Source organism: Arvicanthis niloticus, chromosome 10 (assembly GCF_011762505.2).
Source record: "Arvicanthis niloticus isolate mArvNil1 chromosome 10, mArvNil1.pat.X, whole genome shotgun sequence".
NCBI lineage: Eukaryota > Metazoa > Chordata > Mammalia > Rodentia > Muridae > Arvicanthis > Arvicanthis niloticus.
The window spans coordinates 62,099,682-62,122,618 of record NC_047667.1 but is presented as its reverse complement, the minus strand read 5'-3'; the positions used below and the strand labels follow the sequence as shown (position 1 = coordinate 62,122,618).

Genomic DNA, 22,937 nt, shown 5'->3' with positions numbered 1-22,937 from the left:
ATCAATACATCTGATGATTTATAAATAGTTTAAGTCTATAAAATGTGCTATACAGTCCCCAAAGACAACTAAGAAATAGACACTATACTTCCAAGAAAAATCAGTAAAGTATGAAAACCAGTCCTGGGTAGAAAAACTCAGGGTAAACTTTGGCCTTCAGTTTACATTTGTCATATTTTAGGGCAAGGGGTTCTACATTTCAGGCATATAAGAGAGAAGAAACAGATTACAAATAGTGTCTTCAGAACAAATTTAGAAAATTAGGGAAGAGTATTAAAAAATAAAAAATAAAAAATAAAATAAAGAACATTCTTGCTTGTAATAACCAGTAGATGGAGCTATGGTCACCACCACAAAATTAACAGTTAAGCCTGATCCCCAAACCACTGCCATACATTTTATGAAGTGTGTGTGTGTGTGTGTGTGTGTGTGTGTGTGTGTGTGTGTGTGTATTATGTTTTTTCAAAAAACTTTCATGGTCATATGGAGACATTTTGGGAGCAATTTCTTCCAGATAACTTTTCTACCCTAGACTTCTATACTAACCCCCCCTCCTTCTGTGCTAAATTTAGAAATCCCATCTTAAAAGAAAATATTCATTTTCTGGTGGCCTTCATTAATTTTTCTCAAGGCAGAGTCTAGGGCATGTAAACCCAGAATTCTGCCTTGAAATAATTTCAGAAGCATTTGCTATCAAAGACTGCGTGGAACTGATTTATATAAGGAAACATAATCTAAAGTCAGGAAATGATCTTGTTCACGGCTAACAGAAAAATCTCTGTTCTCTCTGAATGATGGAGAAGGTTTTAATTTTGTCTTTTAATGTTAAGGGATACATCAAGTCCAAGCTAAGATTAACAGCATACATGATAAAACCATATACGCAAAACGCTAAGGGAAAATGTGTAATAAAGAGTTTTAAAATATATTCGGGGAAAGTGGTTAAGAATACACATCCAAGGGGATGACTTTCATCCCAAGATACCTGTATACTGCTTCCACGCCGCTCATCCGCCCAGAGAGAGCACTAAAAACCATAAACGCTACCCCAGCACTTCCGTTCCTACAGCATCTGTTAATTCACTCCATTTATAAAATACATATTGACAAAGACAACTGAACTGGGACCAGGGAGATTTGATTTGGTGTGAGAAAGTCAATTCAATGTGATTTTGTTAAAGGGCTCCTGCAGGCAAATAAAAGAGTTTAAGTCATAAAGCACATAAAGGGACGTTTTACGAGCCAGGCCGGTGTCGTGGCAGGCTCACAATGCCGGGCAGTGAGACAAGCCAGGTTTTGGAACGGTGTTGTAGGATCCAAGCCTTGTCTGGCAGGTGTGGAGACTGGCCGGGGTGGATAGAACGAGATCAGTGAGCAGCCGTAACCGTTGGGTGAGACCAGAAGGAGAGAGAGCAGAGGAGCAGAGAGGGCTGAGAACCTGTCTGTTTTCAGTGTGTCCCAAGGTCAAAGTAATAAAGAGATTTTTCTCCTTCATTTTACAAGTACTGAGCTTGTGCCTTCCCTACCGTGGCTACCAGGGTTAGGTGTCCAGACAGCATTCCAGAACCATGTCAGTCTTGCTTCATAGGAGCCGAGGAACATTACAATTTGAGAAAGGTTTCACTGGACTGCTCTTGCAGAAGACTTGCGTTCAGTTCTCAGCACCTTTGCCAGGTGGTTCACAACTACCTGTGACTGCAGTGCTATGGGATCTGATGCCCTCTTACGGTCACCAGAGGCACCTGCAAGCCTGTGCATATACCACTCCCCCTCCACAGACACATAATTAGAAATAATAAAAATGATTTCTTTTGAAAAAGAAACATTTTTGATGGTTATCTGTCATCATCATACTGAAGAAGAGAGTGATTCTGAAACTTGGCCTCTGGATAGACTTCATGGGTGTAAAGACAGCAGGCAATTGGCAAGTGTGCTTGTGTGGGTGTGTACTCGTGCATATACATGTATGTGTGAGTGCATTTTGATGTACTTTAATTGAAGATTAGAGTTCATAACATGGAAAGCATTCTCTAGAAGGCTAAGAATCTGTCCTGGAGGGCAGTGAGCTTTATCCTGTTTTTCTTTCTAGCATTTTGGCTCAGTCTTCTTTCTGTCTCTGCATTTTTTTCTGCCACCCAAATTCAACCAGCCTTTGAAAATCAGAGTTAAGACAATCCATTCACTCTTTCGAGAACACTGACTAAATCCTGTGCTGGCTCAAACTTGTCTCCCTCTATTTCCTTGTGTAGATGATACAGCACTCAGAAGCCAAAGTCTGAGTTTCCACATGGGTATCAATTCCCCACCAGGCCAAGCTGCCTCACTAGAGCTCTGACTCAGTGTTCAGGATTCTGACACAATGGTGCAACCCAGACTTAGCTTTCTTTATCCACTTCACACAATGCTCGCTCAGTTTGAAAAATGTGTGTGCATTAGACTGTTGGAGAAAGGGGGTGGGGGTCGTTGAGGAGGATGGTCAGAGTCCATTGCATGCATGGATGAGAAAGTCAAAATGAAACTCATTAGCTTCCACAATTAAGACACAGTAGCAGAAATTGAAAAGAGGAAGAAGAAGAAGGAGCATTTCACAGCCTCACAGATGATGCTTTTAGATGACATAGAAACTGGGGAGGGCGGACGAAATTCTAATAATTTTATACCCAAAAGAGCCATCTTGAATATAGACTCAGTACATTTTCTTTTGTTGAATGAAAGGATATGGCAGCTGCCTAGTGAAGAAAAGAAGAGGAAGAAAAAAAAAAAAAAACTACCTGCATAGATTGGCAAACCCAGCACTTGGAAGGCTGAGGCAGGAGAATCAGAAATTCAAGTTCATCCTGGGCTACAGAATGAAATCCTGTCTTGAACGAACCCAACCAAATCAAAACAAAACTCAAAGCAAAACCACCTTTGCTTATGTGGGTTAAAGCAGTAGATATGTTCTACCCTAGAATCAAATCCATTAAAGAATAACAATAAAGGAATGTAAAGATGCCTTTCTGAGGCATAAGTATATTTTCCAAAACCCAAAAACAAATTTGTGAGAATGACATTCTCTTACACTTTTTTTTTTGCAGGCCAGTTTAAGGTCTAGTGTTACAGACAGCAACTGAATTCTTTCCTCAGCTTCTCTCTGCTGCAGTAACACATACCACAGAGTACCTGGGAAGGGCTGCTAGACACCCAAGGTGGGGTGGAGTGGGGTGGCTTAGATGACCCAGTGGGTAAAGGTGCTTGTGTCCAAGCCTGACGACCTGAGCTCATTGCCTGGGACCTTCAAGACCTAGGAAGGGAACTGACTCCCGCAGACTTAGCTCTGATCTCCACACTTGAGCCACGGCATACGTCCCCATGATCCTCCACACAAGGATAAATAAACAAATACACGTAATAAAACCTTAATGCCTACATTGGCGTAGTATTATTATGAAAACAGTTTCACTCTCACAGATGACCTACAGGTCCCATAAAAAGCTGCCAAGTCTGGAGCATACACGAATGTGGCAATTTAGGGAGAGACAGGATGTAAAAATTCATAGACTACTAAATGAGGTTCAATGAAGGAAAGATTTCAAGGAAAAAAATATTAGATAAACGTGGAGAAAATGAAAATAAATGGTGGGAGAAGAGATGCCGTAGCAGGTAAGTATTTGCTTTGTAAGTACAAGACCTGAGTTTGACCCGCAGAAGTCATGTTGAAAAGCCGGGCATGGTGGCACATGCTTGTTTGTGTGTGCAGCCAAAACAGGAGCTACATTGTTGTACATTGTTATACATCGTTATTCACTATTATACATTGTTATATATCATTATACATCGTTATATATTGTTACTAAGTCTCCATACCTTATAACGGTAAGTTTGTTTCCTAAGCCTAATGTATGCTGCAAACCATGTCTTTCCGCCTCTGCTGAATCATAACCCCATGACGTATACCCATCCCTTTGTCTTGCTAAACTCCTGTACACCTGTGATGACGCCCCTTCCACAGGATGTATTCTTGCTGGTTTCTACCCCACAGGCAGCCTTGAGCCCTGAGCTCCCCGCTCTTCTGTCCTGATGCTAACAGCTGATCATCTCAACAGCTGTTTTCTCTCAGCCCTAACTAACCCTTCCCCATAAAAGGGACCTCAAAAGCTGGGGGGGGGGGCTCTCTGACACCCCGACTTAGGGTCTCCTGTGCACTTAAAAACAGCTTGTTCTAATCAGACAGTCATAGAAATGTTCTCCCAACCTCCAGCTTTAACAGTAGTCCTGGCACTGAAGAATAAGATCAGGCAGATCCCTGGGGCTCACTAGCCATCAACCTATCCTACGTATAAAGTTCCAGGCCAGTAAGAGATCCTGTTTCAGGAAGGAAGGTAGACTGCATCTGAGGAATGATTTCCACAACTGTCTTCTGGCCTCAGCACATACGAATTTGTGCACATCCACCCCTATACACGGGCATGCATACACATGCAAAACATGAAAATATGTACCTAACTAAAATATTTCTAGCATAAAGTGGAGAATTGAAACGAATTTCAGACCATTCCCAAAGTAGTGATACTCAAATGAAACACTTGAATCAATGTATCCAAAATATGATAACCAGAAAAAACTAAGGCTTGCTGATTTGAAGATGGGCTGGTGACATTGATGCTAACATGAGTCAAGTAGAGAGAATTATAGTTTAGACCAGTGGTTCTCAACCTTCCTGATGCTATGACCCTTTAATACAGTCCCTCATGTTGTGGTGACCACCAATCTTAAAATTATTTTTATTGCTACTTCATAACTGTAATTTTGCTGCTGTTATGAATTGTAATATCAATATATGGTATGTAGAATATCTGATATGCGACCCCTGTAAAAGAGTTGCTTGACCCCCAAAGGGGTCGTGGCCCATAAACTTGAGAACTGCTGGCTTAGACAGACACTACTCACTGAATACAGTTAATACAGTCAGCTCCACAGATAAGGAGAGTCACCACAGAGCACTTTCAGAGAAGAAAATCTGAAATACTCTGATCCAAAGGAGATCCTTGGTAGAGATTTGCCCAAATCTGACAGTTATCCTACCTATTTATGAAGCATAATAACGAGCTGGGGTACTTAAAACCACATTTTGAAACTTCAACCAATTTAAAAAAGAAATTGTGATATTGCTATCAACCACGTGAGAAGGAAAAGCTGAGCTGCAATAAAAATCTGCTAAAGTGCCAGGGTCGGCTGGACAGGCAATGAATGACATACACAAATCACGGTGATGGATGCCAGGAATTATGAGATACAGATATTTTAAAATCTTTGTGGACACTAGAGAGATGACTCTGTGGGTAAGACTGCTTGCTGCACAAGTATGAGGAACTGCATTCAAATCCCTGGATCCCAGGTAAAAGTTCAGCATGGCTGAACACACACCTGTAACCCCAGCACCAATGGATACTCAAGAGTAGAGGATTACTGGAGCTGGCTGCCAGCATAGTTCCAGGTTTGGTGAGAGACTCAGTCTCACAGTCATAAGGCAGAAGGTGATAAAGCAAGACACCAGATGGCTCATCAGACCTCTGCATGGGTACACATGGGTGAATGCAGCATACTCACACACATACACACACAGAGATACACACACATACACACATTCACACACATGCATACAAACACCTAGGCACATATACACAGACACACAAGATGCATACACACATACACTCACACATGCTAACACATGGGCACACTCACACACACATGCACATACACACATATACATATGCACACACATACACATGCACACATATATGCATGCATGCATACACACACACCACATTAGATTATAGAAGTGAAGTTTCCCAGGCTTCTTTTAAATTTACAATTTATTTTCTTATTATGAATAAATATTTGTTTTGAACTTTGTTCCTTTCCTTCACCCCTTCAGACTACAAGTTTCATCTACTCAAACTCTATTCTGATCACCTGTGTGATCTCTGGTAGGTCTCTAATGATCACATTCTAATTTCCACATTAATTTTAATATTGTTATTATTTTTTAGTGCCAATCATCAAACTCAGGGCCTCACATATACTAGTAAGTGCTTTATCACTGGGTTATAGGCTCATGCACCTTTCCTAAGCTATAAAATATGAATAAAAAATATGTATTTGTGGAGTAGTTATAAAGATTAACTTTGGCAAAAATGTACATAAGAACAGACACTATGCTTGGTAATAAGGTCTTATCCAGTGGTAATGCTTGCTATTAATATTGTTATTAGTAAATTAATTTAATATTAATATTAATACTAGAATATATATTCTTAATAATATTAAAATATGAGAACAAAAAGGTAAAAGATTAATATCTCACTGTCACTTTAATTATTTTGTCTTCTATTAGTACTTATTAGGAAATATTCTTCTGATACAAAAAATGCATTTATGTAGAAGTTTGTTCTGATTTGGTACTTTTTTGGGGGGTTGACATTCATAAAGAAAGTTTTTTTAAAAAGTGTATTTTTAAAAAATTTATGTGTATGGTTATTTGTCTGAGGCTGCAGTGCCCATGGAGACCAGAAGAGGGCATCTGGTCTGCTGATGCTAGAGTTATAGGTGGTTGTGAGCCCCACAACAAGGTGCTAAGAACTGAATTTGGGCTCTTTGCAGGAACACCGAGTGCTTTAGTGCTCTTCACCACCAAAGCACTTCCCCAGCTCCAAAGAAAGAAATTTGGTGTGTTTTATGAAGTAGACTAGATACACTTTAAAAAAAAAAAGATTTTAACTGTTACATAGTATATTTCTAATAGTTTCATTAGATTTAGTTCATATGTGTTTCAATTATTTATTTTTTTCCTAGGGCACATCCCTCCTCCTCCCTGGCCATCATCACCTCTCCACATCCTGTAGGACAGACAAGGGGCCTTACCTGGGAGGTAACTGTATACCATGCCGTCTTCTCCTCCACCACAGCATGTGAAGTCTTGGCTCACCACCGCTCCCCCACAGCACTGCTGTCTGTAGCCGTCCTGGAGCCTCCCAGCACAGCACACCTGGCTCCCGGAGGTGGCATAAGGCATTGTGCCACAGCAGGCATCACCAATGCCGACGGACACCCGGTTGTGCCTCTCATCGGGACAGCATATCTCTCCTGTCGGATTAGGATGATAACAGTTATATTGTGAGTGCAATTATGCCTCGACTCCCAACCAAGTGTTACTGCCATCCCTTCTGCAAGGCAGATGACCAGCAGAGTGCTCTACTGAGTTTGTAAAATTGTAACACAGCCCCCAAACTTTTACATTAAAGATGGAGTGATAGGTATGGTTACTCTCATCCATATATACGAGCCCTTTCCTTTTTGTCCCCATTCTAATGTCTGACCAACATGACTTTGTGCTGGGATACATTCTTAGCTATCCTTGGCTAGTCAGTCCATAAGTTACAGGTTAGATGTATCTGCCAGGAAAGATCAGCTTCTACTTTGCTGTCATATTTACATACATTTGATTCTAAATATCTATATAAAATCCAAGAACCACAAAGGAGAAAAAAATATGGCACTTATTTTCCTGAGATGGATTTGTCTCATAAGTTTATCTTCAGTGTCACCCATTTTCTTTCCAACAACATGCTTTTGATTGTTTTTAATGGCTGAAAAAAAATTCCCTTTTGTAGGAGCCATGTTTTTGTCCCTCATTCTTCTGTTGCAGGAAGCTTAGGTTGGTCGGGTGACTCAGGTCCTGTGAATAGTGCTGCAGTAAGCACTGGGGCACAAGTATCTCTGTGAGGTGGTGTCTTGAAGTCGTCTGGGTAAATACCACAATGGTATAGATGGGTCACATGGAAGAGCTATTTTCAGTGTTTGGAGGAGCCTTAGTATCCACTTCTGTCATGACGTTTGTCTTACGTTTCCATAGTGATGCAGGCTGACTCACCTTTGCCCACAACCCCACCAGCACTTGTTGCTATTTGTTTTCTTCTGACAGGAGTTCTAGAATCTCAGTGTCGGTTAATTAGCATTTCTCAGGTGCCTACTGTGGTTGAAATTTCCTTTTTCATATGTATTGAAAGCTGGAGAGTTTTATTTCACTGTCACTCCTCTCATTTCATTAACTCATTTTATTATGCTGTTTGTTACTTTCTGAGTTCTTCGTTTATTCTAAATATTAATCCTCTCTCAGATCTATAGCTGGGGATGGACTCCCCTGCTTTGCTGAATGTTTTTACTCAATTGTTTTCTTGGTTGTGTAGAGACTTGTTCCTTCCTTAAAATCTCATTCGTCAGTTGTCACTCTTTCCTGAGTGACTAGATGGCTCTTCAGAAGTCCTTGCTGAGGCCAATGTCTTAAAATTTTTTCCCCACTGAGAAAATTGTTTCTTAATAAGGATATATTTACTTAGTCAAACAAAATGCTTAAAATGGGAAGATAATTAAGTGAGTGAAAGTAAAATATTGTATTTAGCTAAGCACATTCATAATTTGCAGAGTTATGAGAGATAATAAATTTCCCCAGAGCTCATACATGCACAATGTCAGCAAGTGAGATTCTGAGAATAAAGTTAATATTTAAAAAATTTAGACACAAGAATAAATTAGTCCTTGGCTTGGTATCTCAAGAACAAAAATTTTAAAATTCCAGATAGCATGTGTTTTAGTTTGGGTTTTATTGCTGAGAAGAGACAACCCTCTTAAAGGAAAAATTTTAATTGGGACTGTCTTATCATTCAGAGGTTTAATCTATTATTGTCATGGCAGAAAGCATGGCGGCCTGCAGGCAGACATGGTGCTGGAGAAGTGGTAGAGAGCTTTATATCTGGGTCTATGGGTAGCAAGAAAAGCACTACCTGATTTGAGCTTCTGAGACCTCAAAGCCCACCTCCTAGTGATTCACTTTCTCCAACAAAGGTACACCCACTCCAATCAGGCCACACCCCCTAATAGTGCCCCTCCCTATGGATCTAGCATTCAAACACATGAGTCTATAGAGGCCTTTCATATTCAAACCACATCAAGTTTGTTGCTACTGGCTTTACGCTGTTTTGGGGTAGTTTATCTTTCTGTATGGAGGGGCCTTAAAGAGACAACTCTGCTTATCTTGAGGATATCTCAGAAGTGGCAACGGCATTTGGTGGATCCAGAGAATATACACAAGCCCTCTTTACTTCCCATGACACATGCTTTCCTGTTTGCTCCTTGAATCTTGACTTCCTCCTCCTCCTTTGCTTGTTTCTTCTCTTTATAGTGAGAAAACCTTCAACAACTCCTTCCCGTTTCCTGTATCGCCCCTTCTCAGGTGTGTTTCTTTCCCTTGACTATATTCCCTGAATACATTTGCAAGGTATATGAGCACAGTGGCCAGGCTAAGTAGTTGGGTGATTTTAAAACATAGTCCAGAGGTTGTATAATATAAGCAATAAGTCACCAAGCCTTAATAAGGAAAGGGCCAAGTTCACTGAGGATTGAGGGAGCTCAAGGTCTTGGATGCCCTTGTTCTCTGTTAATTAGCTCATTTTCCCATGAGACCTATGGTGTAGGTACAGAGGAAGCAAGATGAATTGGTAGGAAAACCATGAGGCAGTACCTGCCCCTGGCCAGAGACACAAAGGGTAGCAAATAAGTCAAGAACTCATAGCAGCTACCCACCAGGTCTCTTCTGTCCAAACTTGTTTCTTAAAAGACTGTGCTACAAATTGTTAGAAATATAACTTTCCCTAGACTGAATGGGAAATCTGAAGAGACTCTGGAATTCATAACAATGGTATATAATTTATCAAGGAACTCCCCACAACGAAAGCTCTGGTCAAATGGCTTCCTGGGTGAATTCTGTTTATCCCCCCCCCAAAAAAAAATCGATGTAATCTCTCAGGAAAACTAAAGAATGGGGAATAAGTGCTAACTTATCTATAAGTACCCTGATGATAAAGCCAGATAAAGACACTTAGAATAAGACAGAACAGTAAGCACCAATCCCTTAGGAATACTGATTGTGGAGGGGAAAAAAGCCTAGAAAAAAAACTTATAATAAAACTACATTTAAAATCACATTAAAAGAACAGCACCTCATGACCAAGAAGGATTTATTCTGAGAGAGAAAAATGAATCAACAAGGCGACACGGATCAGAGGATGAGTGCTTGTGGCAAGGCAAGTCTGACAGCCTGCTTTCAACATCGAGATCCCAGAGTGGAAGGAGAGACTCTTCCAACAGCTTGTCCTCTGACTTCCACAAAAGCATATGGTATACACACACACACACACACACACACACACACACACACACACAGAGAGAGAGAGAGAGAGAGAGAGAGAGAGAGAGAGAGAGAGAGAGAGAGAGAGAGCAGCATAGAAAGATTAAACCCAGTTTAACATTATGTGTATGTTTTTGTAGAGGATTTGCATGCTAGCACAGGTGCTGGTGGAGATCAGAAGATGGTATCAGATCCCCCTCCCCTCCCCTCACCCCCAAAGCTGGGGTTTCAGATAGTCATAGGTTGCTGACATGGTTGTTGGGAACAGAATTCAGGTCCTCTGTAAGAGTAATATGTACTCTTAACCACCAAGCCATCTCTTCAGCCTCATCAACAAACTTTGGTTTTTAAAGTTAGCAGATCAAAATTAATAAATGTAATACAACATTAGCCTAATAACAGAATAAGAAGACTTATTCTCAGCCAATGTAGAAAAGGCACAGAAGAAAGCTTTTCCTGTCTGTCTTCAACAAGGAAAGACTACACGGAAGCTGCCTCAGCATATTAGGTGAGTATGAAGAATACCCTAACTAACAGGCCTCTCTCAATGGACAGACTGGAAGGCCTTCTAAGATCAGAATGAGGCAAAGATGCTGGCCTCCACTTCCACTCACTGCAGCACTGGATGGGATCCAGAGCAATCACACAGAGGCAGAAGGAACAGACATCTGAAACACGATGGAAGAGGTAAAGGAATGTATGCTCTCAGGCAACATGAACTTAAAGGGAGAAAAAACACCCCCACATTTATTAAAGAAAACTAAACACCAGAACAACGAAATCATCAATGTTTCAATATATAAAATGTACATAAATAATCAACTAGGCCTCTATGCCAAAAGAACAAACAATCTGAAAGGACAGTATTTAGCACAGTGTCAAAAATATAAAATACTTCAGAATGAGCTCAACCAAGGAAGCCTGCAGACTGAGAGCTACAGGATGCTGCTGCAAGAAATTAAAGAGGGAAGAGGAAGGTAAGAGAATCCTAGAGTCACGGAATGGAAGCCCGTGCTAGACCAGGTGACCTGTAGAGCCAATGTGGTCTGTCAAAATCCTGATGTTTCTTTCAGAAATGGGATGGCCATTCTAAAACTCACACGATTGTCAAGGAGTTTCAAGTAGCTAAAATGATCTTGCTAAGAACAAAGTTAGAAGTCTTCCGATTTCTGACGTCAAACTCTACTTCAAAGCTACTGTGATAAAGCAGTGTGGCACTGGTACGAAGAATGATGCATGCCTGAAATGAAAGAGAATAGCAACAGATTCACCCGTGCGGTCAAGCAGTCTGCAGCAAAGGTGGTAAGACCACTCAGTGGGGGAAAGAAACATTTCTACTGGAACAATTAGTGTTGAGAAAAAAGGAACATCCACATGTAAAAGAACAAAGTCGAATTCTTAATTTATCTTATGCCACAAAAGTGAGCTCCGAATGAGCTCCTCAATACGGATCACAAAGTAAAACTAAAATTCAAAATCTGAGTAGAAAATATCAGTGGATGACTTCATGATGGTGGACTGGGCAGTATTTTTTACATGATTTGCTTCAGATATAATGTGAAATTTACTGCAATGAAAGTAGATGACTTTGTATTCATCAAAATTTCAAACCTTTGGGCATCAGAGAAGGCAACAGAGTCACAGGGAAGACACTGGAAGAAGTATTTGGAAATCATGATATAAAGAGGGAGTATTTTACCCATTTTATTTTACTATATAACAAAATGCCAGAGATGAAATAATACAATTTTAAAGGCCTTTTTAGTTCGTATTCCTGGAGTTTAAGAACATGGCACAAACATGTTCTTGGCTCTGGTGAGGGTCTAGTTACAAACAACTTCACATCAAGGGTGTATTAACGAAGTGAGTGGCAGGTACATGGCCAGACAGGCTGGAGAACTTCAGGACCAGTGCACTCCCAACAAAGCTCTCAGGAGTGGAACAGAGTCCCTTTGATGAAGCATCCTGAATAACCCCTTGTCTTTCCAGTAGGTCCCTCCTCTAAAAGGAACAACACGCTGAGGACCAAACTTCACATATGAACATTTGAAGACAACACAGGGAGCACAAGTATGAAAAAAAAATATGAAGGATTCATACATGAAAGTACATGAATAGAAAAGATACAGATAGTCTATGAATCACATGGAAAGATGCTTAATAATATTAGGAGCATGCAAATCAAAACTACCATGTCACAGTTAAATTATAATAGCTATTACTGAAGAGGAGAGACACCACACAAACACACACACACACACACACACACACACACACACACACACATTCAGGATATTAGCAAGGGTGCTGGATCACTGTAGTTTAGGTGGAAAGAATCCAAATGTCCTTTGGTGAATAAATACATAACAAAATGTGGTGAATGGAATTCAGACTTTGAAAAGAATGAAGTCCTGAGGCAAGGTACAATGTGGGTGAACCTTGAAAATGTGCTAAGTGAAAGAAGCTAACAACAGAAAGACAAATAAGGTGTGCTCAAATATGGTGTGCTCCATTTCGTGAGGACCTTAGAGCCAGTAAGGCAAAGAGAGCTGGGTGTTTGCTACAGTGTTAGCAGCAGCCAATGATGCTAGAATGAGCTTGTCAAGAGTGGTATTGCTGCAATATGAATACAACTTTACATCTGTTTATCGTCTTTGTATAGTCTATTTACCTATCCATCTCGTACTTCTCATCTGTCTATCTGCCTATCTATCTATCTATCTATCTATCTATCTATCTATCTATCTATCTATCTATCATCATTTATCTGCCATCTATTTACCCCCTTTGTTTCCTCTGGATAGAAGAATCTTCTCTCTAGCCTGAAATATAATTATCATTTGTCTAAAACCTTTTTGTTTCCAGCCAGAGAATATGGTGCCCCTTAGTGGCAAACACAGAGTGCCACATGGTTCTGGGGGGCATTTCCTAGAATAGTTGTGAGCTTAGAGGAAACATGCTACTTACATCTATATTGGGGAAAGACAAACTTTTGTGTGAAACCTCTCCTGGATTGTGTTAATTATTTTAGTCATAGTTCCCCGAATTCATTTACTGCCTGTAGAAAAGGTTCAAGAAAATGAAAAAAAAAAAAAAAAAAAAGACAACGGGATGTGTATTATATCAATGAGAAATAAAACTCTTTTTCCCCTCAAAAAAAAAAGGGCTATTAGACATAAGATACAAGGATCAGTCACCTTCTCATTAACCTCTAAAAATGAGTCTTTCAGGCCAGGCTTGAAGATGTTTCCTCTCTAAATGGTACCATGCAGCCTAAAAGTTAATTGTTATTCTTATCAAAGAATGACCCACATTAACACTTCTCTGGGGTCATTAGCATATTTATAAAAAAGTGGGGTGAAGGAGTGAGTATTCTCTGCCGCTCTTTATCATGTGTAGCTATGCAGCAAAGTCTTGAGGGGAAAAAAGGAGTAATATTATTAACCAATATTTCAACTTTATAAATATCAAAATGCCTGCATGCAACTCAGCCTCAAGATTGGAGGCTACCGATTGGATTTTAATTACAGCAAGATACAAGACAGTCTGGGCCCACTACATTTCTTCCTTGATGTAAATGATCCTGAACTAGTTAACAAAGACCATGGGCTGAGGACCCAGGTCAGAAAAACATCCCTTCATTTAGATATATACAGATTAGCAACTGAAGCAGAGCCCGATTCTCACTGAGGATGGTTTTTTTACGTCTTTTCTTTTTCCTTTTAATCTTGACAAGACGAGATAATGTAACACTGTGGAAAAACAAGTGCTTCAAAGGACATGGGTGTGGGACGGGCTCAACAGTTCAGCAGGTATTTAAAATGTCGTGACCCAGTATGTGTGCTACGTGCATATCATATATATGCAGGCATGTGTGATATATGTGCGCAGATACACATATAAATTTGACAGGTAGGTTATCCACATATATCTGTATGGTGTAGAAACTTAAACTCTTACTTAACAAATCAGTTGCTAAGGGCTGATGAAAGGGGTTAGTCAGTAAAGTATGAGAATCTACCATGTAATCCACACAAGCAACAATAAGAAAAGCAGCAGCAGCAGTAGCAACAACAATAACAACAATAACAACAACAAACCAACCTGTGGTCTGTGCCTGTAGTTGAAGAGCTGCTGAAACAGAGTCAGGAGGGTGCCTGGAGCCTGGTGGCCAACCTGTCTAGCTGAATGGTTAGTTCCAGGTTCAGTGAGAGCTACTGTCTCAAAGAAGGTGGAGGCCAGGGGAGCTGGCTGTGTAAAAGCATTTGCCACTCAAGCTTGGCTGTGTGCATTTGCCCTCCAAAACCAGCATAAAAAGAAGGATGTGGTGGCCATCATCCCTAATCCCAGGACTCCTAAGGAAAGATGGGAAGGGGAGAGAGGAGAGAGGAGAGAGGAGAGAGGAGAGAGGAGAGAGGAGAGAGGAGAGAGGAGAGAGGAGAGAGGAGAGAGGAGAGAGGAGAGAGGAGAGAGGAGAGAGGAGGAGAGAGGAGGAGAGAGGAGGAAGAGGAGGAGAGAGGAGGAGAGAGGAGAGACTTGGCCAGAAGCTTATGGGCCACCTATTCTGGAGGATGCCATGTGGTGACTGAAAAGTGAGAGACCCTGCTTCAACATAGAGAAAGGTAAGGACAGACACTCAAAAGTTGCCCCCTGACTTCCACATGCTTTGGAGCATTTCTACGTCCTTTCTCTTTTCACTTGCATCTTACATGCATGAACACACATGCACACACACACACACACACACACACAGAGAGAGAGAGAGAGAGAGAGAGAGAGAGAGAGAGAGAGTGTTAAAAAACAGGCTTTTAAGTGAAATGCGATTGAGGTAAACACCAACTTCTACCTTTAATCCCTAGAGTACGCACATGTGCATGTATACAGAAACGTGTCCGCATATCCCATGTAGACATACACACTCACGTCATTTAGTCGGAGGCTTATCTAATATCAGTGAAATCGCTATAGATTTCTATTTATTTAATTTGTTGGTGCAAACATTAAATTCTATTTTGAGGCAAAATAAAAGTTCCCTTAGCCTTGTACTACTGGGCTTGCAGAGGCACAGACAGGCAGAGCGTTCGTGTCAGGTGCTGTGCTAGACAGGCAAATGGGAGCATGCATTTATCATGAATTGTGTGGTCCAGAATTATTTTCAGGGCATTAGTAGTTTGTTGCAAATGATAATATCAAAAATTTCAAAGTGACTTTGAAAGAAAACTAGTACGTATTCGTATGAGCTATTTGTATTCTGTTTAGCAGTGTGGGAGACCCAAAGGATCCTCCCAGGCTCTTCTGGCACGGAGGAAGCGGAGAACAGACACCAGGAAGTGTCTGCCTCATTTCTTTAAGTTTTAAAGCAGTTATTTGCAGGAAGAAAGGAGAAGAATCATAGCTGATAGTCCCTGCTGTGGACATTCAGAAACAATAGAGCATCTGACAAGCTTTATTTGATCAGTTGCTAACAACTGTGAAACAGAATTTAATAAACAAGGCAACATTCTTCCACAAAATCCTTACACTCCCAACAACATATGTCCCTTTAAAAAACATTGCTATGATTTATTCAATTATGAATATATTCTTATTGAAGAATTAGACACAATAACATTGCTATATAAATTTTTTTTTGTCCTCTGTGAGTCAGTGGGGGAGGCAAAGATAGAGTGAAAGTGCACCATCATGAATTAGCTTGGAGTATTTATTTAAATACCTTTCATGTTTGATCATCCTGTGCTTTGCAAAAAAACAAAACAAAACAAAACAAAACAAAAAAAAACCAAAAAAAAAAAAAAACAGGGTCAGAGAATTCCTCATTCCTCCCATCATCTCCTTGGGTGGTTACATATGGAATACATTGAATATTTGAACATTAATGCCTCAACTAGGTACATGTTCTGCACAAAGTCCATGCTGAGCTGTGTGTCTCAGAGCCCTTGGCTCCCTTAAGCATCTGAAAAAAACCCCTCTCCTCTCTCCCAAGTTTCCTTTCTTGTGATTAAGAAAATGTCAGTGTTCTGGTCCTGGTAGGACCACTCAGTGGTTAAGGGAGCTTGCTACTTTTCTAGAGGACCTGGGCTCGGTTCCCAGCACCCATCTCAGATGACTCTCAGCCACCTGTAACTGCAGTTCTCAGAGATCTGACTCATGGCAATACAAACTAACACACACACACACACACACTAGCAAACAAACAAACAAATCTCAAAAAGAGAAAGACATCAGTAGTAAACTTAGGCGACAGGAAACATATCTATCTACAGTGGCTTTTCCAGTGTTAGTAACAGTGCATTGGTCTAGAATAATCCTTTAAAAGTACCAACAATGTTAATTAAGTAGATAGAGAACACAACGGGGAAGAAGAGGCAGGCAGATTTGTGGGCCCTTGTCCATAATCAAATAGCCACTAAAAGTAACATCCCTCCCTTCCCTGTCATCCACAAGTAGATATTAACCTCTCTCTCTCACCCTGTACTCATATCAAACCTGCTGGATGCAAAGTGACAGTACCATGGTGTCACCCAAGCAAGCTGGTTGCTGACCCACATGGGACAGGGAAAAGGCAGGAGGCAGAACCCCCTGGGATAGGATGGCTCAGTGGGTAACAGTGTTTGCCGTGCCAAAGTGAAGAACTTTAAAAGCGGCGAATGGCTGCCAGCCACCCTGTAAACCTGCAGCTTGCTAGCCACCAGCCAGACACTGCCTCCATGAAATAAGGCAGAGAGTGATAGGCCAGAACATCGGACAACCTCTTCTGGACTCTGTACATGCTTGCATGCATACAGCACACATTCATGTGCACATAAGGGAATAAATTACAACCTCATGACTAATGGAAAGCTACCCAAGCCCAGGCCACTCTAACAACCATGGTTTTTTGATTCATTGAAAAACCATCATCACTGGGGTGGAGGCTCCCTCCGACTAGCACCAGGAGAGGGATTTTGACAGAACACAGCAGTATTCCCATCTTCAGCCTTCAGGTTGTATGCCAATCTTGGTGCACCGTGGATTTCTTCTAAACCCAGTTCATTACTGTAAACTGCAGCTAAGTTAGGGGAAAATCTTTAAATACAAGGCCTATCTGATGTCTTCCATTTTTATAAACCGTGGCTGCCACTGTCCTCATTCCCTATGACATTTACTAGGCACTCTTTGATGTCATTTTAAATTTGGAAAACATGGTCCAGCTTACTTAGCTGACAGTCTTAACCACTGGGGTTTGGAACGCTCACAAAAATGGAGCCTGCAGCTATCATCCACTTAGGAATGAGGCATGTGGTCCTCAGAAGGGAAATGGATGGAGTGGAGGCGTGGTTCACAGCCTGGGCAGTGGACTAGCTGCCCATTGCCTTTCTCATGACCGTGGCAAAGTATGTAGTAAAACAACCTGAAAGTTTGCAAGGGTGACAGTGGCCCACACTTGAGGATACACTCACTTATGGTAAAGAAGACCTGGTACGGGAGCATGAGGTCACATTGGCTCTGTAGCTATGAAGCAGAGAGGGATGAAACCCAGCTGGCTTCCTTTTGTTTTTTTATTTTATTCTGTTTAGGACGACAGTGTATGGGATGGTGCTGCCCGCATCCAGCCTGGGTTTTTTTTCTCTTCTCGTTAAAGCTCCTTGGAAGCACGCTCCCTGTCAAAGGTGTGTCTCCCAAGTGATTTCAAATCCAGCCAAGCTGACACTGAAGAGGACCCATCACAGACAGTTCCTGATCCATAGACTTGACGATGAAACCATGAAGTATGTGAATGAATCAAGCCACACAAAATAAGATCTCCATGAACATTCCTGACTTCAGTAGATATTGGAAGGTCTGATAAGCCATTCTTCTTAGCACCTTCCACCACAGATGGAGAAACAACCTTTAAAGCATACCCCTTGCCGTGCCTCTGTGGTTCAGGCTTTGATGGAAAAGTTCTTGAGAGGGTTAGCTGGCCTGGGACACAGACGTACAGTTTCAGCTTCTAAGCTGTTAAATACTGTGGGAGACGACACTCACCTGCAAGAATTCTAGTGTAATGCCCATAGCAGCACTGGTGGTCTGGCTGTGCCTCCTGCATTCGCCCTCCACAACAAACTCCAGTGGCATTTGGAAGGAGTGCAATGTATTTCTCTTCACAGCACGTGTATCCAGGCTGAGGGTCATACAGGAGCCCACCACAACATACCTGAATATTTGGAATAGATTTTTAGGGAAATATTTTAAATACAAGCAACTTTACATTTAAAAAATAAATGCATCTGTTCAATTAAGAATACTATATCTCATAGACTATAAATATCTTTCTCAAAAGGCCTGGAAAGATGACCATATTACCTACCTGCTGTAAATCAAATTCCATAAATGTCAGTTGATACAATGTAGCTTTCCTTCTATTCAACTAAGCTTTGCTCTGTGTTATAACATTATGTGAATGTAATGTAAATTACTTTTAGAATGTCAATGCTCCCAGTATACAGTATTAAAAAAATGTTTCCAGTACTTAAAATTGCAAATGAATCATTTTCTTCACACACACACACAAACACACACACACACACACACACACACACACACACACACACACATTAATTCTAATGATTGCTTAACTTGAAAAATCACACCAAGAAGCAAACTGCTTCTCATTCATCCTTTTTGTTAAATAAACTGAATTTTCCTTATAATGTATATCATTATTTATTTATGGACCTACTCTTCCAATAAGGCAATCTCTTTCTCCTTTCTCTATGAATGTATACACATATGTATATATCACACACATATATACACCTATGCAAACATATATTGCAGACTACTACAATACAAAAATAAATTTATATGGAAATTAATGTTGAAAAGTCCTTTTAACTCTGTGTTTTTGCCCGGAGCTAGCCGCAAAGAAATTATGTGCTTGAACAATCAAATAAGTATTTGTATCTTTATGTGATATATAAACCAAATCAAACCCTGACTAGCAGCTGGAAAACAGCCTCAGAACTTGTACTTGGCCCGAGTTCCTTCAGTTAGACAGACATTTCTACAGCAGACAAAAAAAAAAAAAAAAAAAAAAGACACTGTATATCAAGCACTTTCCATTTTCCTCTCGGTGGTGTTTCCACGTTGGAAGCAAACTCAGAGCAGCGACACAGATCACAGCATCAGAGTCTTCCACAGGCCCACTTGCTTAGTGGCTCATTTACAAAGTTTCCTAAGAGCAAAGGAATCCACTCCAACCCAGCCACCCAGGCAGGTCTCCTAACCAAAGAGTAACCCACACAATTGCCTCCTTGTAATTAGTCGGTAGCCGTGAGAATTCAGGGTCAGTCTCACTTGATGTATAAGTTGCGTGACTCTTCCTTTCAATGCCATATTCTGCATAAAAAGCACATGAAGCTATATACCACTCTGAAGAGGTCCATGAGGAGGCTTTTTGAAAGTATTTTTTTCTGAACTTTTCATCAAAAATAGTATCAACCCCCTATATAAAAAATGCTAGACAAGATACATTTGTTTTTCTAAAAGTTGTGATTTTAACTAGCAGATTTTTTTTTTATAAACAAGTGCCTAAAATGAGCTTTCCGCCTACATATGCGTGCTCATGTCCATACTACACGTATGCGCATGCTTAAACTAACACATAACAATTTTAGAGATACAAAATTTGTAAGGTTTTCAGGCAGCTGGCTTTCTGCGTCTCTTACATAGTAACTACTGCTAAGCGAGCAGCAGCCACAATAATTTGTATTTCGATCCATATTGCTTTAGAAACTCGCTTTATTAATTACGGAGTTCCTTTCTAGTGAATCTTAGGGATTTAGGAGTAGCCTTCGTCATCGAACGCTCAATGCTACTGATAAATAGGACATTATTTCATTAGATGAAATCTTACCTTCAAACAAAGTAGTTTTCTGTGTTGTTTGTCAATAAAAGCCATTTACAAAACCCTCTGTCTGGTTGCATTATTGATCTGATTCCTAAACAGCAACTAATATGAACATTAATCTATAAATGACCATAATTCTAAAATACTTCTGACAAACCAGGAACAGTCCGGTTCATGGCAACTCATCAGGGCTGTGTGAACAGACAGACATTTGGAGCAGAATGTACTGACAATAATGGAAGTTTCAAGCCCCCCAGGCCAATAAAATTCAGGGGGCCCTTATCATCCTAATAAACCCACATTTCCTGAAAGCATGATGAAAAATGGCAAGGCTGAATGCTCATGAGGCCGGTATGGTTTTGGTAGGAATACTTCCTTCTCAGCATTAACATGGGAAGCATTTATCATAACAGAGCATGGTGGGGACCTTGGTTTGCCCTGGTGTGTGTGTGTGTGTGTGTGTGTGTGTGTGTGTGTGTGTGTGTGTACGTGTGAAGACGTCTACCTTAGTTCCTGGAGAGTAGCAAGTGTGTCCACAGACATTTCCAGGGTGTTGGCACTTGATTGTTTTGCAAAGCTCATCACTGGGTTTGTTTGTTAACTTCTGCGTTTCAGAGCATGGGCGCCATGTTTTCCGTAAAACGTCATACTGGAGAATGATACCATTTGGATTTGTCGGTGTTGTCCAATCTATTTGAAGGGATCTGAAACAGATAGAAATATACATATACACTTAAATACATGTTTGTGTGTGTGTGTGTGTGTGTGTGTGTGTGTGTGTGTGAGAGAGAGAGAGAGAGAGAGAGAGAGAGAGAGAGAGAGAGAGAGAGAGAGATATCTGCTTTATAATTACATTGAGCATGTTTTTAAGACTCAACCCAAACTGTTTTAGTTTGGGGAAAATACTAGACAGCAGAGGTCCACTTGAAGTTTCAGAGGCAAGAAGAAAATGTCCTTGTGAGGAATCAGGCGAACCCATAGCACATCAGGCTTGTTGAAGAAAAGCACAAGGAAGAGAAGCCTTGGTAAGCACAGCAAAAGCTGAACTATAGGGGCCATAACTTCCTCTCTCTAGACCCTCTCCTTTTCAAAACCAAAGACAGACGACATGGCATTCGCTGGCCAAAGGTGCATCTGCAGACAACTGTGAAGCCTATATGGAATGTCAGCCTTCCTGACATGGCTGTCACCTTCTCCATTTTTCTCTGTAGAATGTCTTCAGTAATGTTGACTATGGTGGTGTAAGAAAGCCCCCCGAGAATCACAAAGGGACCTGCAGAATCTGGGCTCTCTGAGCCAGTGTCATCATCACCTGTCTCTGTCTGGATCTTGTAGTGTAAATCTCTATGGTTGGCTCTTACACTGGCTGCCTCCATCAATTCCCAAATTGAGAAACTCCTCAATATCACTAACTTCCTCCAAATGGTCTCTGACATTTCTTTGCATTTGAATCACTGCCAGATAGATTTGTTTCTTCGGTAACTCTAGCTCATATGTGGTTTGTGGTTGGGAGTCTAGGAATTGGAAGGTCCCATAATGAATGCCCTTACCAAAAACATTTGATTTCTTAAAAAATTGAGTGGTCATTTCATTTTAGACGTCGGCATACTTTGTGGGGCTGATGTACAGTGAGCGTGGAACAATCTCCTGTCTTCTCGATAGGTTACTATTCCATTTGCTGTGGTGAATGAGGTCAGAAAAGTAAATCCGTGTGCACCAGTGACTCATGTTTGTCATTGTGGTACTCAGGAAGCTGAGGCAGGGGGATAGCCATTAGTTCAGGTCAGTCTGGGTTTTCTCAAAACACATAACAGAAAAAAAATCAATGTCCAGACTCATAAAGAGTCTGCCTCGATTCTATGCACATGATTTCCACACAGTGTTTTCCATAAGCTGAGAGTAATTACGAGTTTGAAATAATGTTCCAGAGAGGTCACATATTTCTGAGACACAGCACAACCTTCTATGCATGCCTTCTCTATAAAATGTAAAGTGATTATTTTCTTTGTTATAATTATTTTTGAAAACTGAATGGGATTATGACATGGATGGCAATTCTCACTGTGCTATTCTAGAGTCTCTGGCTGGACACTTAGCCAGTCACAGACAGGTGTAGTGTGCTTTGCACTTGTCAAAGTAAGGCAAGCACACATGAACCTGGGCTATGTCTCAAGCCATTGCTTTTAATTTGATTGTGTTTGTGTGTGTGGTATGTGCACATCGTAGCACGCCTGTCGATATCAGAGGACAGCTTTTCTCCATCTGTCATGTGGGGGTCATTGGATCAAACTTAGGCCATCAGGTTTGGCAGCAAGTACCTTACCCACTGAGCCACTTCACTGGCCCAACATCAAAGTTTCCCAATAACATACACTGAGCATTAATTTTCAGCCACCGTGCAAACTGATTTTTAAACTGTCATTGGTTTAGGCCCTGATCAGGACCCTCAGCAGCAGTACTAGTAGAAACTTGGTTAAGCACAAACATATTTCTGAAAAGGCAGCAGTCAAGGGAAACCTTGACATTTTGATAGACTGAAGAAGTTATTTTTCCCCTTACTAGAGAGTGTCCTTACAGCACATCCTGTAGTGACCCTGCAGAGAGTAAACTGAATCACTGTCTATGCAAGGGTTGTTTCAAAGGCCAATACAGCCCCTGCTATTTTCCCAGGGACCCGACTTTCAAGTTGGCTCTGTTGTGCAGACCCCACACCTATATTTTTTGTGTCAGTGAATTTCAGCAATGACTGCTCTGTGAGTGTGGCTGGAAGTTGGGTGCACACGCATATGGCACATATGTGTGTGTAGATGACAGAGGCCAACCTCAGGTGTCATTCCTCAG

At 40.9% G+C, this 22,937-nt stretch overlaps 1 protein-coding gene across 1 annotated transcript in view; it reads right to left on the bottom strand.

Annotated features, from left to right (window-relative positions):
- The window catches only part of Ush2a (usherin), a 681,657-nt gene that overhangs the window by 154,655 nt on the left and 504,065 nt on the right, over nt 1–22,937 (bottom strand). The window contains exons 48-50 of the mRNA XM_034512972.2: nt 20,602–20,800; nt 18,233–18,401; nt 6,904–7,125 (exon numbers count right to left, since the gene is read on the bottom strand). Coding sequence (XP_034368863.1) covers nt 6,904–7,125; nt 18,233–18,401; nt 20,602–20,800 — 590 coding nt within the window. The remainder of the gene's footprint in view (nt 1–6,903; nt 7,126–18,232; nt 18,402–20,601; nt 20,801–22,937) is intronic.